The following is a 23017-nucleotide window of genomic DNA, read 5'->3' on the forward strand; positions in this document are numbered from 1 at the left end:
ACCGTTTTTATTTTTAAAACTCACAAGACAAGATCTAAATGATCTTGTAGATTATGAAGAAAAATTAATAAAAGGACCCCATAAACTTCATAAGTTTAAATCCATTACATTAGAGGAACACCTGATTTTTTTTTCCCAAAGTTAGACATGCCATCATGTCATACAACCATTGAGTGCGAGTTGGAGGGACAGCATGTTTCCATCTCATCAATATTGATTGTCTAGCAATAAGGGAAGCAAAATAAACTACATGGGATTGAGACACAGTTAATTTCAAATCAATGACCTTAGTTGATCCAAAAAGGGAAATTAAAGGATTAGGTATAAGATTTACATTAAGAACTAAAGATAAGTAATGAAAGATGCCTTCCCAAAATTTAGAAAGGAAAGAACAAGACCAAAACATGTGTAATAAAGTACCTTTTTCAGTCTTACATCTATCACAACTCAAATAAATATTAGGATAAAATTTAGCCAATTGAACTTTAGAAAAGAAGGTTCGATGTACTACCTTAAATTGTAGAAGTGAATGATGAGCACATAAAGAGGAAGAATTTACCAATTTTAGGACAGAATCCCATGTAGTATCTGAGAATGAGATCTGAAAATCTTGTTCCCATCATTTTTTATTTTATCTTGGGAGTTATCGCTAGACTTTAATAGTAAATCATATACACCTGATATTAGCTTTTTTTTGACTGGGTTTAAAATTATACGTGATCCCTATTCTATTTTTAACAAGTGACAAGCCAGTTGCTCTAAGACTAGCACATCATTTACATTAGGCTTTGAGAAATTGGAGGATTTCCAATTACAAAGAAGATGCTATTACCTAGAAGGTGACTTCAAATTCCTTGCTTTGTAGTCTGTCATGAATCTTGGAAATGTGATCAGTGAAACTATTAAGTACTTATTCAACCTAGTTTCTCAGCCATAACTTGATGATCATTTCAAATATGTAACAAGCCACATGGTGGATTATTTGCATCCTCATTTCTTAGGCAATAATCTGGCAGAACATACGTGATCTGGGTAGAACTTCTCAAATCAATTTATCTCAGGATCTTCTCATTGTTGTTCAAAAATTGAACAACTTGACGACATGGTGAGCATAGCGATTAGTTCAACACATTAGAGTGCCAGTGACCCAAGTTCGTATCTGCCACTATCTGTAAGGAGTTTGTATATTCTCCCTGTTTCTACATGGCTTTCTTCTGGGTGGTTTTGTTTCCTCCCACCCTTCAAAATAAACATATGGGGACTGCAGGTTAATTGAGATATTCAGGCAGCATAGACTTGTGGGCTGTAAGGACATGTTACCATGCTGAATGTCTTACTTTTTGAAAATTAGAAAATGGAATGAAATACTGTATCTGGAACTCAACCAGCCAGTTCACATTTGGATCCCTAAATGCACATTGCCAACGTATTTGTAGTCTGATTGTCTGATGATTTAAATGACCAGAAGGGTAATTTTATGAACACTGGGCAATTATTATTGTTAAGTGACAGCTACCTGGGTCATTTTGAGTAAAAAAATAAAGGAGTTGAAAGAAAAAAACTGTAACATCTATGCAAACACCTTATCTTTGTTTCTCACTTCTGTTAAACAATGTAATTGATGCCAATGATTAATGTTCAAATAGGTTATGCTTCTAATTGGTGGCTTTCAGATTTGAAACACAGATGCATCCCTCTGGTAATAAACCAGAATCTGACAGCAAACCGTTTTGTGAAGCAGAACACTTTGGGTTTCTTGTTAAAAAAGGATGTGCCAGGGTGGTTGATGAGTTGCAAAATATTGCAAACATCATCAGTGCATATGGTTGAATAAAAAGTAGATGAAACATTACATCTGGTCTTCAATTAATAGAAATGATGGGAACTAGACAGGCCTATTCATTCATTTCTATCTATTATATAGCACAGTAAAAATTATTTTTAGTTTATGGAGAGAGGAATTGTGTACCAAAAGCATGTAATTTACCATTCAGACATTAAAGCCATTCTTCCCTTCTTCTGATATTTTTAGTATTTGGACTTGGCATGATTGGCATTTTCTGCTCAGAGGAAGTATTTAACTTTCAACACAGACAGTGGAAGAAATTCACTTCTGCAAAGATCACTGTTGAATACATTTTTTAATACACCAAAATAGGAGATAGTTTTTGTACATTGAGAATCAGAATTCTCACCTGATTGGAGGGATGAAGAGGCAATGTCGTTCAACAGGAACATTTTAAAAATAGTTTCAGTTTGGTGGGAAGGTAGTTACTTGATGGTTTTATTATTCTTCGACTTCAAATTATATTCGCCTTAAGTTTCCTAAATTCTTGCAACTAATCTGTATTCATCGATGATCTGCTTTTCACCTCTCCATTCAAGTTTCCAGTCGATCTTAGGCAAATGTGGATGACACGAGTGTAAAGAGAATGGCACTTTTGACCAAGTTGCAGTCTGTCATGCATCCAAAGAAGAAATCCATTCCTCATTGACACCAAGTTTTGACCTCATTTGGTGATGTTCGGTTCTACACTTTGGCCGTGGAAATAAACAGGCAGAGAACTATTTTGGATGGGGAGGAAATTCAATCCTTGGATGTGCAAAGAGACCTGGGGGTCCTTGTGCAGAGTAATCTAAAAGTTAATGCCCAGGTGGGATTGGTAGTGAAGAAGGTGAATGCCATGCTAGCATTCATTTCAGGAGGTGTGTATAAGAGTAGAGAGCTGATAATGAGATTCTATGGGGCACTAGTGAGACCCCATTTGGAGTACTATGCACAGTTTTGGGCCCCCTATCTTAGAAAAGATGTGATGTTGTTGGAGAGGGTGTAGAGATTTACTAGGATGGTTCCTGGAATCCAGGGGCATTTGACAGCTTTTGGGTTGTATTTATTGGAGTATATGAAAATGATGGGGGGGGGGGGGGGGTGGTGGAATCTCATAAAGACATTTTGAATATTTAAAGACTTTGATAGAGTGAATGTGGATAAAATGTTTCCTTTGATGGGTGAATCGAGGACAAGGGGTCATCGTATTAAAATGAGAAGTTATCCAATTAAAACAGAGAGGAAGAAGAACGTCTTTAGTCAGAGGGTCATGGATTTGTGGAACTCACTGCCGCACAAAGCAATGAAAGCCAGATCACTGGGAGTATTTAAACAGGAAATGGATAAGTATCTCATTAATAAGGGTATCAAGGGATATGGGGAAAAGGCTGGAAATTGGAACTAGGTGTGAGCATAATTCAGCTTAGTGTAGAGTCACGGAACAGAATCAATGGGCCTAATGGCCTGCTTCTGCTCCTTTAACTTGTGAACAGCTGGAACTTGGGAAAGTATATCATGGCATTATAGAGGTGCAGTATTCGCCATTGGCAATCTATGCTCCTCAAGAAGCATAACAGAAAATGGGCAAAATAGAGAAGGCTGAGCTGATTTCACGATCCTGTGACTGCAATTAGGATACATATTTCAATGTATTGAAACATAATTCAATGTATTCTCTCCTTCATCATTAATGCTCATAACATTAATGTTGACTCATTTTAAATTCATATACACCAGATGTCTCCCACGTTTTAAGATTCAAAATTCAGTCACTCAAGAATGTTCAATTACATCTTTTTTCTTTCCCCAAAGTGAAGCTTTATAGCAATAAAATCCAGATCAGCTAGTGTCAAATTATAAATTCTATTTGTTTTAATTCCACATTTTTTTTACAAAATGTTCCCTTTTTCTTTCCTCACCCAGCTATCATTACTCCCTACTGAACTCTTTCTTGGAAATGTCCTTCATTTTACAAACGAGAAAAAATGTTAGTATCTTCTCATGGCTGCTCCCTTCTACTGCACCTTCACATTTTTAAGCAATAACCTTCAAATAATCTGACTTATTGAATTATATTTGAAATAATAAAAGTATCAGGTAAATAAAGTCAAGGCAGTAATTCAATATTGCAAGATCTGATCTTGAATGTAAACCACTCAAACCACAGCTATGTCTGTGGTTATGAATTTGAACTCTGCAAATCGTTTTTCTTTTGTAACGCAATTACATACATTCATTAGATTGCAGGAGATCTTTGCTTTTTTGTGACAAACTAGCTTATTTGCCTTTCCTTGACATTTGGATTAAAAAAATGTTTTTGATGTGAACAGCTCCATAAATTAGAGTCTACACTTGGAAGACGATTTCATTTTAATATTTTTTTAATACTACATTTAAATTAATTAAGTTCAGCACGTTGATCATTTCCTTTAGCATTAGTTTATTGCTTTATAATAATTGTATAGTTATCCCATGACATTTGCCTGAATCTATGGCTGGTGGTTCAGCACATTCTTTTAATATCTCTCTGTAATCTGCCCAGTCCACTGAATAGCAATGACTTCTGTAGAACATCAGTTTCAGAAAGTGGAATTTTTACTAGACAGCTATTGTGACATATTGGGTCAGTCAGAAATGAAAGATATTCATGCAAGCATGCAATACTTGTAATGAAGTCTCACTCTGACCTTCTGTATGATTGATTCTGTAATTTACTTTTCTCAGGCTGTGCCAGAAATGAAATGAAATCATGTTGAACAAGTTCTGAATACCCACAGTGCATCACAAAAATTCTTCAGCCCAAGAGGCTTGAGGGGCAACAGCTGAGCGATTTATCTCTGTGCTATTATAGGCTTTGCTCACATTCAGAATTTAATTTTACTCATTTGGTTTAAGACCTTAATTCTGCAGGAAGTTGTGAATGGGAATAGGGGGGGAATGGGTAGAGGGGAGTAAAACAGAGTTTGTATATAAATTGCCAGAACAGGAGTATGTGCAGAGAGCTGATAAAATGTCTGAATAGAGCTGACCTTTCATGTTGGTGAAAGTTGCTGGGGGATTTCATGCTCATAATTACCATATAGATTATTTTATTCCTCTTCTTCGATGAAACATTTCAGAGACCAGGACTACTGATTGAATGAAAATTGAACTTGTTAACAGTCTTTTCAGCTTTGACTTAGAAGTGCTAGGGGACTCTGCTGTACGTTATGTAAGGTTAGTTTTTAATGAATTCTGATATTACCTCAGAGGGAGCAGTGAATGTCAGAGTGAAATGCATTTTTTTTATAGCCTTCACTTATTGTTCTGTTAATGCAAGAGATTTTGCTTAAGCATATATACTAGAATATTGAGTGCAATTTACCAAAGTCTGCATAATATTCAGAACGCCAGTTGATATGCTGGATTTGTCCCAGTGAATTAAATATTAAAGAGTTTGTATCCCACCAATATTCCATGACAATTTCCCCCTTATTTCCAGGCAAGACAACAGATGATATTGCAGCCCCATTTTAATTGAAATGTGAATTGATGGAGCTAATAACACACTAAAATAGGAAAACTGCTTTGTGTATCAAACATATTGGAGTATAGTTATACTTGAATACCAAATCCTGTTCATGAATATCCATTATGGCTAAAAACATACTGGAGTATAGCTGTAGTTGTATACCAAATCCTCTTTGGGCTAAATGAAATGGTTTTCACACCAAACAAGGTGCGAGCATTTATCTGCCTATTTTACCTCTAAGCAAAGGATTTTTTTTTTTGTGATTTGTGGCATATTTAAGCAGCTATACAGATGCCCATTTTGTGTACAAAAAAAAGGATTGTGCACAACATTTAAATTCATTCATGTTTTAATCAAATTAGTGAATTAAAAGTCTTGTATGTAAAACTGCAAGTGAATGAGTTACATTATGCATCATTACAATCTTTATTGTCTGGAACATTTTGATCTTTTGGACAAAGTGTTGATTGCACTATCATATAAAAATATATTTTAAAAAATGTTTTGGCGTAATGACCCGAAGAAATAAAGTGGCTTGCATAACTATGCAATTCCAGAATTTCCCTGAATTCGACATTTAAATAACTTAGCAAGGTTGAATAAATGAAAATCCTTTATCCAGAATGAAGTCATCAGTCAGCGAAAGGTAGAAGGATAGTGATGGAAGAAACTAGAAATAATGGCTTTGTGTGCTGCAAACACCCTTCCTAAGGACCTAAAGATTTTCCAACCATCCACTTACCTCTTGAATTCCTCAGCAACAATTGCACTAATCCCACCCACTGGCAACTTGGACTGTGTTTCTAATTGGAATTATTTTTTAGAAAACTATTTTAGTAATTTTCATGGAAGCTGCCATATTTCATATTTACTCCTGAAATTATGCCCTGATCTGTGAGCTGACCCATAATCTGCAGTACCTGTTGATTTGTCTTCCTACAACTTGATTTGTGAAGTATGTGGCACATCGGAAGATCCCCCAGATTGTCACATTTATATCAACATTAATTTTTGAAGTTTGTGGTGGCACGGTTGGCGTAGTGGTTATCGCAACACTGTTACAGCGCCAGCAATCGGGATTGGGGTTCGAATCCTGCACTGTCTGTAAGGAGTTTGTACATTCTCCCCTTGTCTGCCTGGGTTTTCCACGGGGGCTCCGGTTTCCTCCCACCCTTCAAAAAAAAAGTATCCAGGGGTGTATTTCAATTGAGTGTAACTGAGCGGCACTGGCCCATGGGCCGAAAGGGCTTGTTACCGTGAAGTATGTCTAAATTATGCACAGAGATCTGCATCAGTATATCGTTCAAATACTTTTATAAAACCTTAAGCAGAACACTGATTCGAGTCAGAAAATGGAACATGTCTCTCTTTGTGCAAGCTTCATTAGAAAACTCTCAACACTGATGACTGGATAGTAGTTCCTGCCTTATAGTTCATTATGATGAGTAAAGCCATGCACTTCACATACAAAATATGCCTTTTGACTCAAAATGTGATAAATCTGTTACTGTAAAACCCCACGCTACCTGGAATTCGAGCAACCGGTAGCCTCAAACAACCGGCAAAAAAAACAATTGCAGATAATAAATAGGCAAAAAAATATGAATGCTTAAAATTAGTTCATCAATCATGCAACACAATCTCAAGCAACTGAAAAATTCACTTTTCCGACATCGACCGATTCCAAAGGTGCCGGATACCAGGTGTTTTGCTGTCTATGAAAAGAAAAATTTTAATGAAAATGTCATCCTCTTCTTCTGCAGATAGTAATCATAAATGTTGCAAAAGTCTTTCTTAAAGACGTGCTAAGTGCTACGATCCTAATTTCACTTTTTAATCGGAGTCAAAATTGACATTAATTAAAAGCAATCTATCAGTATTTTCTATAACATTTAAGAAGAATTTGAACAAGTACATGGATGGAAGAGGAATGGAGGGCTATGGGCAAGGTGCAGGTCAGTGGGACGGGAAAAAAAATGGACTAGAGGGGCTGAGGTGGCCTGCTTCTCTGCTGTAATTGTTCTATCTAGAAACAGATCTCTCAGCAGAAGCAGGGCATTTAGTCACAGCTGCAATGACCCAGGCTCCATCCTAACCGTGGCTGGTGTTTGTTTGGAGTTCACACGTTTTCCCCATGATCAAGTGGCGTTCTGTTCTTCTTCTACATCAGAAAGACCCGCTAGTTGGTTAATTAGCAAATACCCCGTAGTAGAGATTAATGGCAAACAATGACCCGGGCTCCATCCTAACTGTGGCTGGTGTTGTTTGGAGTTTGCCCTTTTACCCCATGATCACATGGCGTTCTGTTCCTCTTCCACATCAGAAAGACCCGCTAGTTGGTCAATTGGCAAATATCCCGTAGTAGAGATTAATGGCAAACAAGAATCTAAAGAGAGTCTGTGCCCTATGTGAAGGAACATAGTTCTAGGAATGCATGAAAATAGGAGGAGATAAAGGAAAATATGCAATTGGAAAGATGGGCTGAATGGCCTCCTTCTATGTCAATTATAAGCATAAAATAAGAGGGAAGTCAAAGCAGGATAGTAGCTTTCTGGTGGCCTTTCAAACTGGAAATATGGTTTGTATTTAGATAGCATTAACATTTGCAACTTTTATATTTACTGCTCACTGAGGCTGGGGCTGTGATGATGATGAAAATTGATGCTTTTTTTTGAGCCCTGTTGGTTAATCGTTGCCTGGCTATCATGTACTGATGGTGAACATAAAGGACTATCTTTTATTTTGCCAATTTAAGCTTTGTGACTGAGGGTTCGGGCAGATTTTCTACTTGGCTCAGGTGAGGAATTTGCATTTTAACGTAAATAAATGCAAAGAACAATGGGAACACTTAACGCACCGACTGGGCAGCATCTGTCTAGAGAGAAACAAGAAAAATATTTTAGATGACCTTTTGTCAAAACATTAAAGGTCAACAACCCGGAACATTGACTCTATTTCCCTCTCCACTGATGCCGCTTGACCACCTGATTATCTCTAACTTCTGACTTCCAGCTGCATTTTTTTCCCCCACTCGTTTGCTTGGGTAAGATTCAAGAAAGGTTCATTGTCTTGTTACGGAGGAGAGTTCTGCAGTGCTTGAGCTTGGCAGTAAAATTCAATTCATGTCCATGGGCCAGGATGAGGTCTTGGATAGTTGAAGCCAAACAGTTTTTCCTTGAAGCAGCACAGGAGTAGGATTTTCCCAGGTATCAGTTGAGTGGGGGGGGGGGGGGGGGGGGGGGTGGGGGTGGAAGGAGTGTCAGGACATCAGGTGAAATGGGGAGGGGAGGAGTGACTGAGGCACCAGTTGGAGGGGGGAGGGTGAGTGTCCGAAGCACCAGTTGAAGAGGGGGGGAGAGAGTGTCCGAGGCACCAGTTGAAGAGGGGGAGAAAGTGTCCGAGGCACCAGTTGAAGAGGGGGGAGAGAGAGAGTGTCCAAGACGCCGGTTGGGGGGGGGGGGGGGGGATAGAGTGTCGGAGGCACTGGTTGAAGGGGGGGAAAGAGTGTCGGAGGCACTGGTTGAAGGGGGGGAAAAGAGTGTCGGAGGCACCGGTTGAAGGGGGGGAAAGAGTGTCGGAGGCACCAGTTGAAGGGGGGGAAAGAGTGTCGGAGGCACCGGTTGAAGGGGGAGAAAGTGTGTCGGAGGCACTGGTTGAAGGGGGGGAAAGAGTGTCAGAGGCACCGGTTGATGGGGGGGGAAAGCGTGTCGGAGGTACCAGTTGAAGGGGAGGAGAGTTTTGGAGGCACTGGTTGAAGTGGGGGAAGGAATACCTGAGGCACAGGTTGAGTGGGGGCGGGGAGGAGTATCAGCAGCACCGGTTGAAGGGGCCACTGGGTGTAAAGTGACAATAGAACATGGGGCATTGGTGAGCAGAAAATAGTAGAGCATTTGGTTAGGAAGATGGCTGATCATGCAACCAATGAAGAGCTAGATGATGGAAGCACGAACTGAGGAAAATATGTAATTCTGTGTAATGGTAATGATCACTGCCTCGGCCTTTGTAGATATGGGCCAGTTAAGCTTGGTCTTTTTTAACTCAAAACAAAGTTAGCATAGTGGGTGGCGCAACGCTGTTATAGCACCACCGACCCAGGATCGAATCTGGTGCTGTCTGTAAGGAGTTTGTACTCCCCGTGGGTTTCCTCTGTGTGCTCCAATTTCCTCCCACTGTATAAAACATACTGGGATTATAGGTAAATTGCTTGTAAGTGGGCAGCTCGGGCTCGTTGGGGAGAAAGGGCCTGTTACAGTCTAAATTTAAAAAAAATTAAAATGTGGACATCAATGCTCCAATTAAGTCCTGCTTTGGTTTAATTTTTTTTACATTTAAATTTAAATTTAGCCATGCAGCCCAGTAACAGGCCATTTCAGCCCACAAGCCCATGCCGCCCAATTTACACCCAATTAACCTGTACATTTTGAACAGTGGGAGGAAACCGGAGCTCCTGGGGAAAACACATCCAGACATAGGGAGAATGTACAAACTCCTTACAGACTGCATGGGATTCGAACCCAGGTCTTGAACACTGGTGTTGCACTAACCACCCTATGTGTTCGCACAAGTGGATTTGTAGTAAAAATACTGAAGTACACAATACATGTACACATTTAAGTCATTGTTTGACAAACACAAATGTAGCAGTGCGCAAAAAGATTTCCACACCTGGTTGGTGGGTTAGTAAGTTTTCAGGTGACACAAAAAATGGTGGAGTTGAGGACATGTTTCAGGTGAGTGAGGGAAGTTTATGGGAGATGTGTGGGACAAATGTTTTTACACAGAGAATGGTAGGTGGCTGGCAAGAGGTTGTGGTGGAAGCAGATCCCATTGTTGCATTTAAAAGGCTTCTGGATGGACATATGAATATGAGGGGGATGGAGGAATATCTATCGAGTGCAAGCAACAGAGGTTTGGACATCATGTTCAGCACAGACAAATGGGTTGAAGGGCCTGTTCCTGTGCTGTAATCTTCTATGTTCTTGTTGATTTTGAAATGAATTCAAAGAACTTTCTGTTTAAAATTTTCTCTGTTTCCACTGGAGATGCACAGTAATGCCAATATTTCCACTTTGCCACATTTGTGCACTGCCAAGTCCCTGTCAATCCCTTATTCTCTTGTTCTCATAACTCTTTCCAAGAAGTGTCTGAGGTAGAATTCTATCTTCTGGCCAAATGGATTAATGTCAGCCACATATAAAAAGTGTTATTCATTTGAAGTGATAATTAATTTGAGATACATGTTCATCTCATTGTCTTTTGCAAGAAAGCCCTGCGTTCAATTGACATTATTTTGAATTTGCTTTATTCTACTTCCAATACAGGACCTGGGGCAGGCACAAGTTCCCCAATACCACCATGATCCGAACATGGGGATGAGGTCCGTCGTTCACATGGCTGATGTTAATCAAGCAGGGATCATGCAGCATAATCAGCTGACTACCATTAACCAATCGCAGCTGAGTGCCCAGTTAGGGTTGAATCTAGGAGGGGGCAATGTGCCTCAGAATTCCCCTTCGCCCCCTGCTAGCAAATCAGCCACTCCATCTCCTTCCAGCTCTGTAAATGATGATGATCCTGAGGAATTCAATAGGGTATGTAGTTTGTTTGTTCATGGTCAAAGATGTGTTTATTTCCAGTTGTTCTTCTGGCATCATAAAGGTGCATTCTTAAGGCTTATTGAATCAAATCCTTGCAATTCACAGGAATTATCTTACTGAAAGATTTTAATACTTTTATGTTGACACAGATTAACATTGTTCAATACAGCATATTTAATTTTATGTTGATGTATTTTCAGAAGTTCATTGGTTAAAATGTAGAGAAACTAAATTTCAAGGTCAATAATCTCTGGACTAGTTTTAACATTAAATCAAATGAACAGTCCTATTGTATGTCATAGTTAATTTTCAGAAGATAATTGCAATTTTTAAGTTTGCTTTGATTAACTAATCTGCTTTGATTTGCCTTTGTTCTGTCAAGCACTTTCGAGGTTATTTTAAAACCAGTAAGCTAATCTAGATCAAGAAATGACTGTTACTGTTTCATCGCCTAAAGCTTTGATCTGTTGTTGCTAAATCCTGCTTGATTCAATAGTATACTGTAGAGTTAAATGCCTAAAGCCATTTCATAAATTGTCAGTTATTTTTTGATTTATCTCAAACTAAATGTACAAATATTTGTTCTTTCAATTTTACACTTGTTAGGGAGAATAATGGTGCTAAATAAATGACTGTTTTTCAACATAGTTTAATCCAATGCACTGAGATTCTTGCAGTTTTAACCGCCTTGAAGTGAACACTTCATGTAACGGACAATTTTTCTCTTGGTCTGTTTCAGGTTAGTGTGGAGAAGCGAGCTGCAGTTGATTCAGGAAAAAAACCCAAGACACCAAAGAAGAAGAAGAAGAAGGATCCCAATGAGCCTCAGAAGCCAGTGTCAGCTTATGCTCTATTCTTCAGGGACACTCAAGCTGCCATCAAAGGGCAAAACCCCAATGCTACTTTTGGAGAAGTTTCCAAAATTGTAGCATCCATGTGGGACAGTCTAGGAGAGGAACAAAAGCAGGTAACTCTCTAGATTTTCTCCAGAGATAGTGGTGAAATTATCATCAGATCTTTAGATACTGTACTATCTTTTGAAAATGCAATGGGGTCTTATTAATGTATTTGATATTTATAGACTACAGAGCCATTTTAACAATAAAGTCAGCCGTTGTACACAGCGTCTTGGGTATAAGTGTATCATTGAGGATCTGCATAAAGCTCAACAGGATAAATGGTGCAGCTATGGTGGCGGGAGAAATGTTAGGGCCCCACTGTTCACAGTCTGTATTATACTGGGTCACTTCATCCTGAAATGGATGAGGAAATTAAGTGCAATGTATCTAATGAGTGGCAGATGAGTTATGAGGTGAATATAGAGAGGCTTCAGAGGGATATAGGGAGACTAATTGAAAATAGGGAGCCGACGAAATGTTAGGTTGAAAAATTATGAGATCATCCTTTTTGCTCAAAAAAGTAGAGGAAATTTTAAATGTTGAGAGATTAAAATTCTTTGGAAGGACATGGGTAAATGCAACAAACAATTTGCGAAGTAAAATGCCATGTTTTTTTCTTTATTGCAAAGATTTGAAATTATATAGGACCCAGCTCCTGGAACACTTTAAGCAGATCCCAACTGACGATGAGCGAACCACAACAAAGGTTCACTCTGTTGATTCGTGGGGACAAGGTAACTGTCCTGTGAGAGGAAGTTAGTACTGTTTTGAGTTTGAAAGAATGAGAGATTATCTTATTGAAACATACAAAATTCATATGGGGCTTGGCAAGATACTTGCACTGTTTCCCTTGGCTGTGATATCTGAAACCAGATGGCACCATCTCAAAATATGTGAATGGCCATTCAGGAAAAATTTCTTCACCAAAGATATGTGAGTGAGAGCTTGTCCCTTAGAATACTTTGTGCAAAATTTTTGTTAATTGATGGAGTCAAGGGAAATAATGTACCAGAAAGTGTTTAGGGGATTAAAGCCATGTCCAGTTCTTTTTGAGTGAGCGTACATGTAAGAAGATTCAAATGGCCTACCACATGCTTCTATTTATTAAATTATTTAAAATACCTATCTATATATACTGCAAAATAGACATTTTTGCCAAAGTTACAATTGTGCATTGCTAATAATATTCAAGCAACGTTCTGTCTCTGAGAATATCTTTTTTTTTTAATATAGGTATACAAGAGAAAAACAGAAAGCTGCCAAAAAAGAATATCTGAAAGCTCTTGCTGCTTACCGAGCCAGTCTTGTTTCGAAGGTAATTTTCTGAAGGTGTATTGCGAATGTGGTTTGTTTACTTATGCTGCTTTTTATAGTTCATGCTAGGTCATGGGTTACCGCTAAAGTCAAACTGAATTAAACCTTCATAAATCTTGAACCAGAACTTGGTTTTATATCACAAGTGACAAAAAATGAGTGACAAAAATGTCTGTGGCACATATTGCATTTATGGGAAAGAAACTGCATTTCATCATTTGTCATCGCAGCCAGAATAAGTTGCTGCGGTAACGCATTTCGTTCACTGGCTCTGTCATCAGTGGAAGAAGATACAATTTATTTTTTTGAACAAAATGTTTAATGTGGGTCAGGAGCTCTGCAAGGATCTGAGGAAATAATCCAGGCCCATTTTTACATCTTAATTTTAACAATATTTTTCTATGGAGACCGGGGATATTTCTGACTGCTCTGGGCAATACTTGTCCTTTAATAATTTGTACTGAAACAGATTGTCTGGTTATTATCTTCCCATTATTTGTGGGATCTTGAGGCCAGCAAAATTAGTCTATACATCTGTGGTGTTACAGCAGTGGAGAGTCATTGTTATTTCTTTGAGAGTTGCCCAGCTTTTGGCATGATGGTGGTAAATAAATGCATATCCTAAAGTCGAACAACTGAAAAATGCCAGATGAGCTAGAAACAATGGGAAAATTTGGCAGGAGGGATGGGATTAGGCTCCAATTTAGCTTTGAAGAATTATTACACAATTTGGGGGAAGAAATTTGAGGGTTCCAGAGATATTGGAAAATGTTATAATGATTGACTAAAACTTTGGAGCTAAAATAAGTGGGAAGGAAATCTGAAGATCTTGAATCATTATGGAGAGAGTTCATTGCTATTCGATTCTCTTAAACATAGTTCCAAAGAATTGGAGAGAGAAGTGATGTTACAGAGATGATTGGAAGTCAAAGTCCCTTGTTTTTGTATCTTAACATTCAAAATTCCTGACCAATCATCCTTCTTAAAAGAGTTGAAAGACATCTTGTCTTAAGGTTCTGAGTTGTTTGACAGGCCCAGAGGACCCCCTGAACCCAGCAGCAATAGAAATTCACCAAGACAAATGGTTACATAAACAAAAGTTACTTTTAATTTTTTTTTAAACTTAAAAGCAGGATCAAACTTTAACTTATTACTATTAACTTAACCCCCTTCTAATTCAAAGCACACGTGTACGTAATATGTGTTTAAGTTCAGAAAAGTTATTTGATTCACAGTCCAATCTTACTTTTCACTCTTCCAAGTTCAACAGTATCAGGCAATTCTTGAACTGTGCACAGAATTTAACATTTATGAATATTTCACCAGGCTTTGATGTTTGAAAGGTAAATGGTTACCAATCAAGAAGGTAACTATTGGTTTTCAGAGAGAGATTTGTTGCTCTTTGGGACACACACAAACTCATTCCTTCCGATCAGCCACTTCAATGTCTTGCCAAAGAAACTTGCCCCATCAGGGTTTTCCAGATGATAACCCTCTTTCTTTCAGGTCACCACAGAGTTCATTTTCTGTTTCCCTTATATCTGGCGCAACATTATACAGCCAGCCATCTCCTCTTGTATGGACCACAAGGGCTTTGAACAGCCAGAACTCACAACCCGTCTTCAAAATGGGGCTTCAAACAAGCTTCAAAAAGCTACTGCAGAAAACCAGCAGTCAGTCTCTCTTCCTCTTCTCTCTCCTCTCTTCCCCCCCCCCCCCCCCCCCCCCCCCCCCACAACACACACTTGGAGAAAAACGTGATTGAGTCTCTCTGCTTGCAAAAACCTCATGACCTTCCTAAATGAGCACACTCCACCAAAACACCTTGCTGACTCCCAAGATCATTCACAAAAGATCTTATCAGTTTCCTGAGATGGGCCCTTCCATTTGCACCTCAGTGTGAAAATCTCTAGCACAGGAATCTATTGTCTTAGCAGATTTTGTAGGCATCACCTTATGCATAACTCTAGCAATTTCAAAATGAGATCTGTTTGAAGTGTTTGTGACCTAACGAAAAACCCCACAATATATCTTCCAAAAACATATCTATAGATAATATAAAATTTAACATGTCACAGTTGTCTTAAAGATTCTGAATTGGCTTAACTCATTTAGATATTTTCTGATAGAACATAAGACATTACAACACAGTTCAGAATGTTATGTGAGAGAGACTGCAAATAAAAAAATTGTAAGCTTTCATTGTTAAACAGTTTAAACAAGAAATCTGCAGCTGCTAGGGTTGAATGCAATACAAAAATGCTGGAGAAACTCAGCAGGTTGTGCAGCATCCATGGGATGCAAAGGGTAACCCAATTTTTCAGGCTTGAGCCCTTGTTGGGTTTCCAAATGAAGGGTTCAGGCCCAAAATGTTATCTTTTACTTCTTACGCATGCTACATAACATACTGAGTTCTCCAGCATTTCTGTGTCATAGTTCAAGGAGTTGGGAAATGTATGTATGCATTAAATTCAAGGCACTGGAGAAATAAACAAGGGATCATTGAACCATAGAACATTACAGCACAGAAAACTGGACTTTTGGGCCTTCTAGTATATGCCAAACTATTATTCTGCCTTGCCCCATTGACCTACATCCATAATCCTCCATACCCCTCCCATCCAGGTACATGTCGAAATTATTTTTAAATATTAAATTGTTAGACGGCAATTCACCACTTCAGTTGTCAGTTCATTCCATACATCCCCTCTTTCTGTGTGAAGAAAATTTCTCCTAATGTTCCCCCTAAATTTCTCTCACTTTCACCCCTTTACCTTTGTCCTCTGGTTTGATTTTCACTAATTCTCGTGGAAAAAGCCTACCTTGCATTTAATCCCACCCCTCATAATTTTGTATACCTTCATCAAATCTCCCCAACGTTCATGGGATTAAAGTCCCAACCTGCTTAACCTTTCCCTGTAACTCAGTTCCTCAAGTCCCCGGGCAACATCTAGTAAATTTTCTCTGCACTCTTTCAATGTTATTGATATCTTTCCTGTTGTTAAGTGACCAACACCGCACACATTAATACAGCTGTGGCCTCACCAATGTTTCCGACAACTTTACCATGACATACCAACTCTAATACAGGTACACAATCCTTTATCCTGACATCAAAAATCTGGAAAGCTCCAAAACCCGGCATTTTTTCCTGGTGCTGGTACAGCAGAGAGAGAGAGAGGGACAGCAGTGCGAGTAGGATGGGGGGTAGGGGATTTGAAGAAATGGCAGTGCAACTCAGGCGGGCAGGGGAGAGAGAAAGCAGCGCGACTCAGGCAGGCGAGGGGGGAGAGAGACGGCAGCATGACTCAGTCAGGTGGGGGGGGAGAGATGGCAGAGCGACTCTGGCAGGCGATGGGGGGAGATAAATGGCAGTGTGACTTGGGCAGGTGATGGGGAGAGAGACGGCAGCGCAACTTGGGCGGGGGGAAGAGAGATGGCAGCGCGACGGGCGGGGAAGGGAGACGGCAGCACGACTCTGGCGGGCGAGGGGGTAGATGCGCGGCAGTGCGACTTAGGTGGGTGGGGGAGAGAGATGGCAGTGTAATTTGGGCAGATGAGGGGGGGAGAGACAGCAGCGCAACTCGGGTAGGTGGGGGAGAGAGACGGCAGCGTGACTCGGGTGGGCGAAGGGGGAGAGAGGCGGCAGCGTGACTCGGGTGGGCGAAGGGGGAGAGAGACGGCAGCGTGACTCGGGTGGGCGAGATGGGGGAGAGAGACAGCAGCACGACTTGGGCAGGCGGGGGGAAGAGAGATGCGCCAGTGTGATTGGAAGGGAGTGGATACAGCAGCATAATTCGGGTGGGCTTACTTCTGGGGCAGCTGGCTTTTGTTCCGAAATCCGGAAAAATCCGAAATTTGGAACACACTGTTCCCCAAGGGTTCCAGATAAAGGATTGTGTACCTGTGCTCAATACTTGGATTTATGAAGAAAGATTTACCAAAAGCTGTCTTTATATCCCTGACTACCTGTGACACCTGTGTATTGGTATTCCCACATCCCTCTGTTCTACCACACTTCTCAAGTGTTCTACCATTTACTATGTATGTCCTTCCTTGGTTTCCCCTTCTTGATCATCCTCCTATGTGGGACCTTGTCAAAGGCCTTAATAAAGTCCATGCAAACAACATCCATACCCTTTCCTTTTTGAACTACCCTGGTAACCTCCTCAAATACAATGTGCACAAAACCACATTGACTATCCCCGACTCTCCAGTACAGTAAAATCCCCGGTATCCAGCACCTACAGGAATTGCGGTAGCTGGATATATGAATTTTCTGGTTGACTTGGGGACACACTCTTACAATGCCGACCTAATGCACCTGTATTAAGAATAAACAGTTTAAAATACAAAAGAAAGTGCAAAATGTAAAGTCATTTGAAAAAAAATCAGTATTTTAGTCCTTAATTATGTAAAGTTCACTTTAATCAGGCAATTCCCATAAATGATAAAATTTAAACTTAAATTTGAACCCCTGATGCTGTATCAGAATTGCACTAGCTGCTATTGTTAACCGTGCCACCATCATAATTAACCCCCTTCCCCCCACCCCCCCCCAAAGTTTACAGATAAAACCTTACTGATGTACTTAGTGTGAATACAGATAAAGACTCTTACTTGGCAGAGATAGGGAAACACTTTGGGAGAGTCACCCCAGGGGTGAGTAGTGTCGACTGACTCTTCATCCTGGACCTTGCCATTTTATTCAAGCACAACTAAATTGAAACATTATTTAAACAATTGCATGACCGGGGCACTCCGCTGGCTGAATGTTTGGTCACATCTTCACCAAGGTGTTGTGTGTTGCTTCAGAGAACTTTTTATAATTTTAAACTTTTATTGACATTTTTATTTATTCTAGTTTATTTTTTTTTAAATTATTTATTTTTTTCTGCCAGTTGCTTGCTAGTTGCTAGAATTTTGGATACCAGGGATTTTATTGTATATCAGATCTCTGAGATCACTTGCCTACCACTGATGTCAGGCTCAGAAGCTGATAATTCCCTGGATTAATTTTGGAGGTTTTTTTTAAACAACAGAACAGTATGAGCTACCCTCCAATGTTTCAGCACCTCACCTGTGGTTAAGGTCATTTTAAATACATTTCCAGGGCCCCTGCAATTTCTACACTAGCCCCCCCCCCCCTGCCCCACCCCCACCCCACCCACAAGGTTTAAGAGAATACCTTGTCAGTCCTTGGGGATTCTCTTTAAGACAGCATGCACCTCCTCCTCTATTCTGTGTAGGTGCCAGTTTCTTGAGTAAATATAGATCCAAAATACCCTTTTAAGATTTCCACCATCTCTTTCAGCTCCATACATAGCTGACCACCCTGATCTTCAGGAGGACCAATTTGGGCCCTTACTATCCTTTTGCTCTTGTCAAACCCTTAGGAATTTCCTTCATCTTGTCTGTCAAAGCAACCTCACGTCTTTTAGCTCTCCTGATTTCTCTCCAGTTTTTTCCTGCATTTATTCTATATACTCAAGTGCTCCGTTTGGCCAAAACCTGCTATACATCTCTCTTCTTCTTAACAATATACCTGAAAAACCAAGGTTCCTTATGCCTGTTACATTTGCCCTTAATCCTTACAGGAACATACAAACTCTACTCTCAAAATTTCATTTTTGAATGCCTTCCACTTACCTCACGTACCTAGCCAGAAAACAACTTGTCCCAATTCACACTTTCTAGATCCTTTCTCATTTCCTCAACATTGACCTTTCTCCAGATTAAATCTCAACCTGAGGGCGAGACCTCTCCTTATCCATAATTACCTTGAAACGAATGGCATGATCACTGGTCCCAAAGTGTTCCCTGCACATATTCTGACATTTATCCTGTTCCTGAATAGGAGATCCAGTATTGCACTCTCTCTATTTGGTTCCTTTATATATTGATTCAGAAAACTTGAGTGAACACGTGACAATCTTTAAGCCATCATCCCTTTTATACTATGGGAGTCCCTGTCAATGTGTGAAAAGTTAAGGTCACTTCCACTCACAACTTTTTTTTCTGCAGCTGTCTGTGATCTCCTTGCAGATTTGCACCTCCATTTCTCACTGATGGTCTACAATACGACCCCATTAATGTGGTCATACCATTCCCATTCCTCAGCTTCACCCATATAACCTCAGTGACGAGCCTTCTGGTCTGTCCTGTCGGACCACAGCAGTGATATTTTCCCTGACAAGCAATGCCACTCCTCCACTTTTCATCCCTTCCACTCTAACTTATCGGTAACAATGGAAGCCTAGAACATTGAGCTGCCAGTCTTGCCCTTCCTGCAACCAGGTTTCACTAATGGCCACAACGTAATAATTTCCATGTGCCAATCCATGCACTAAGCTCATCTGCCTTTCCTACCACATATCCTGCATTAAGATAGCTGTACCTGAGAATCTTATTTGCACCATGCATGTCCCTTTTATATTCAGTCTTATCATTATCCGTTTCCTCCTCCACTCCACTATCTGCTCTGGCACTCTGATCCCCCAGAGAAGCAGTGGCAAATCTTCCTGCAAGCTTATTACCCTCTCTCCAGTTCAGATGCATACCTGTCGGTATACGTCTCACCTTCCCTCTTTAGCCATGAATGAAGCTGCATTATCCTCCTATTTCCAACTGTAATAGCATATGACATGGGTAACAATCCTGAGATCACAACACTAATGGTCCTGTCCTTCTACTTCACATCTAACTCCCTGAACTCTCTTTGCAGGACCTTGTCACCCTTCCTTCCAACATCACTGGTCCCGTCGTAGACCACAACATCTAACTGCTCAACCTCTCTCTTGGGAATTGCTGTGAACTTGATTTGAGATGTCTTAGACCTGGGAGGCAACATACCATCCAGGATTCTCGATCTTTTCCACAGAACCTCTTAAGCTGTTCCCCTGAACAATGAATCCCCTGTCATTGTATCTCATCCCTTCCTTGCTTCCTTAGCCACAGAACCTGACTCTGAGGCAGAGTCCTTTCTGCCGTGGCTTGTCCTTAATAAGTTGTCATCAACAACATCCAAATATGGTCTATATGTTATTAAGGGGAATGGCCACAGGTGCTCTCTCCAATGACAGCCTGTTTCCTTTCCCTCTTCTGACTGTCACCCAGCTACCTTCCTCCGGCCTCATGCATGTGATTGTATCCCTGTAACTCCTATTGCTGCCTCAGCCTCCCAAATGATCCGGAGTTCATCCATCTCCAGCTCCAATTCCCTAACACGGTTTGTCCCGAGCAGTAGTTGGATGCACTTTTTGCAGAGATACTGTTGGCTTCCCTAACTATCCCCGCCATGCGCAGGGATCACAAATCAAATTGAATTATTTCAAAACAGTAGTTTAATTTGTTAGCCTTTTTGAGTGAAGAACAACCTGAATTTATACATTTAAATTAGCCAAAAGATTTTCCCAAGAATTAATTTTATAACATAATCATATAACTAGTTTCCTGTACCTGCTGACATTTTCTCAATACTGTTTCATTGGCTCCTCATAATCCAAACATGTTCTTGATTAAAGACCCCAACAAGCTGTTGATTAACCCTCACCTGTTTTGTTGTTTAAAAATGTCCAATTCTCAGCCTCACATTACAGAGAAATCCTCACAGCTCTGCATCATTTCAGTGTAAAATTGACAGCAAACTCTGGCAATGCACATGTGCGATGTCAGTCATGCCTGCTCCATTATGGGATACTTTGTGACAGATGCCAACAACACTGAATAAATGAATTGATGTAAACTTCAATATTTTATACCTTAATTTGATGAAGATTGAGGAGTTAAGCTTTGTTGAATGATATGCAGCTATGTTTCCAAAGATGTTACAAAATCAATATTATAAATGTGAGGCATCTTTCTACTCTTTGATTAAATTCCAGAATTTTTTTTAAAACTTTCATAAAGTTTACACTTCCAATTCTACTGCAATCTGGTGTATATATCTTGTGCTTTGTTTTAAATATGGATAAAACATGAATTTATAAATGTGAATCGATAAAAATGGTGCCTTACAACGGAGACTGACATTCCGGACACGGCACTGCATCCTAGGGTTACACCCTCCATCGTGCTGATCGGACACCAGCAACTGGAAATCAGGCAAGGAGGCATTTGTGTCATCATCAATTTATTATGCTGCAGAGATGTGACGGTCACATCCCAGTCCTGCTCCCCCATCGTGGAACATTTGGTGATCAAGTGTCGTCAATTCTACCTGCCAAGAAAGTTCACCGCCATCATCGCAGTATACATTCTGCCCTACGCTAATGTCAGGTTGGCACTGAAGGGACTGAGCACTGGGATAAACAGCCATGAGGCACAACATCCTGATGCCTTCCCATTCATTGTGGGTGACTTCAATAAGACCAATCTGAAGAAGTTCTGACAAACTACCATCAACATGTCACATGCGAGACCTGGAGAACCAACACACATGACCACTGCTACACCACCATGAAAAACGCATACTGAGCCATACCATGACCGTATTTCGGCAAATCTGATCACTGGTTGTACTTCCACTCCCGGCGTACAAACAGAGACTGAAGACCACAGCATCAGTGGTCAGGACGGCGAAGGTGTGGTCGAAGGAGGCAGAAGAGTGTCTGCAGGATTATTTTGAATCGGTGAACTGGAATATATTCAAGAACTCATCCACAAACTTGAATGAAAATGCAACAGGTGTCACCGACTTCAAGACCTATGTGGATGAGTGTGTGCCCACACGTAAATACCAGATGTTCCCCAACCAGAAGCCCTGGATGAATCAGAGAACCCACAACCTGCTGAGGGCAAGAACAAGTACACTTAAGGCCGAGGATTCGGATCTTTACAAGAAATCCAGGTACAACCTGCGGAAGGTCATCTCCGAAGCAAAGTGGCAATTCCAGAGGAAAATAGAGACAGATGCATGCCAGCTACGGCAGGGAGTGCAGGCCATTACAGCCTTCAAAATGAGGGCGAACACCATAGATAGCTGTGATGCCTCTCTACCTGCTTAGCTGAACACCTTCTATGCCTGCTTTGAGAAAAAGAACCCCTGAAATCTAGAAGCCCTGAAAAGGCTGAAGACCCTGTGCTATCTGTCTCTCAGGGTGATGTCAGAACATCATTCAAGAGGGTGAACTCTCGTAAAGTATCAGGCTCTGACGGTGTACCTGGGAGGGTACTGAAAATCTGTGCCAACCAACGAGCCAGAGTGTTTGCAGACATTTTCAACCTCTCATTGAGACAGTCAGAGGTTCCCACCAGCTTCAAAAGAGCATCAATTAATTTTATTCATCAGTTATATTTAACACCACAAAAGTTAGATAATATGAATTATATTTATTCAGATTTATGTTTTAGATGTGGACAAGAAGTTGGTATTTTTTTGCATTCAACTTGACTGTGTTCCACAATTAAACCTTTATGGTTTGTTTTGGGTAATTTTTTAGAATGAATAACTAAATAAGATTCCTACAGGATTCAATGTTATTTTTACTGGGAGATGTTGGAGGAATTAAACCTAAACTAAAATTGAATATGTATCAAGTAAAATTTGTTCAAATTGCGTTGGCAATAGCTAGAAAATGTATTTCTATAACTTGGAAGTCGGATATTGATTTGGGAATGGATAAATGCCATGCAGAAGTTCGGAGTTATATTCCACTTGAGAAGATTACTTACAATTTAGGAGATAAATATCATACATTTTGTGAAATATGGAGGTCCATATTTACAAACTGTTGGTATTAAAATTTAGATGAATCTCGAACATTCCCTTTCTCCTATTGGTCTCTATAAATATAAATATTTAAAAGTATTGGAAAGTGACATACTCCTGTTGTTGTTTTCTTGTCCATTTTTGTTCTTTTTCTTTTTT

General features: G+C 40.1%; 1 protein-coding gene and 1 long non-coding RNA gene across 3 annotated transcripts in view; one reads left to right on the forward strand and one right to left on the reverse strand.

Moving 5' to 3' along the window:
• The window catches only part of tox3 (TOX high mobility group box family member 3), a 109605-nt gene that overhangs the window by 82608 nt on the left and 3980 nt on the right, over positions 1 to 23017 (forward strand). The window contains 4 exon segments of the mRNA XM_069901600.1: positions 10661 to 10930; positions 11676 to 11903; positions 13069 to 13089; positions 13091 to 13150. Coding sequence (XP_069757701.1) covers positions 10661 to 10930; positions 11676 to 11903; positions 13069 to 13089; positions 13091 to 13150 — 579 coding nt within the window.
• LOC138744844 (uncharacterized) overlaps positions 1 to 23017 on the reverse strand; it is a 154948-nt gene that overhangs the window by 54465 nt on the left and 77466 nt on the right. The gene's annotated exons all lie outside the window — the stretch shown is intronic.

Source organism: Narcine bancroftii, chromosome 10 (assembly GCF_036971445.1).
Source record: "Narcine bancroftii isolate sNarBan1 chromosome 10, sNarBan1.hap1, whole genome shotgun sequence".
NCBI classification, from domain to species: Eukaryota; Metazoa; Chordata; class Chondrichthyes; order Torpediniformes; family Narcinidae; genus Narcine; species Narcine bancroftii.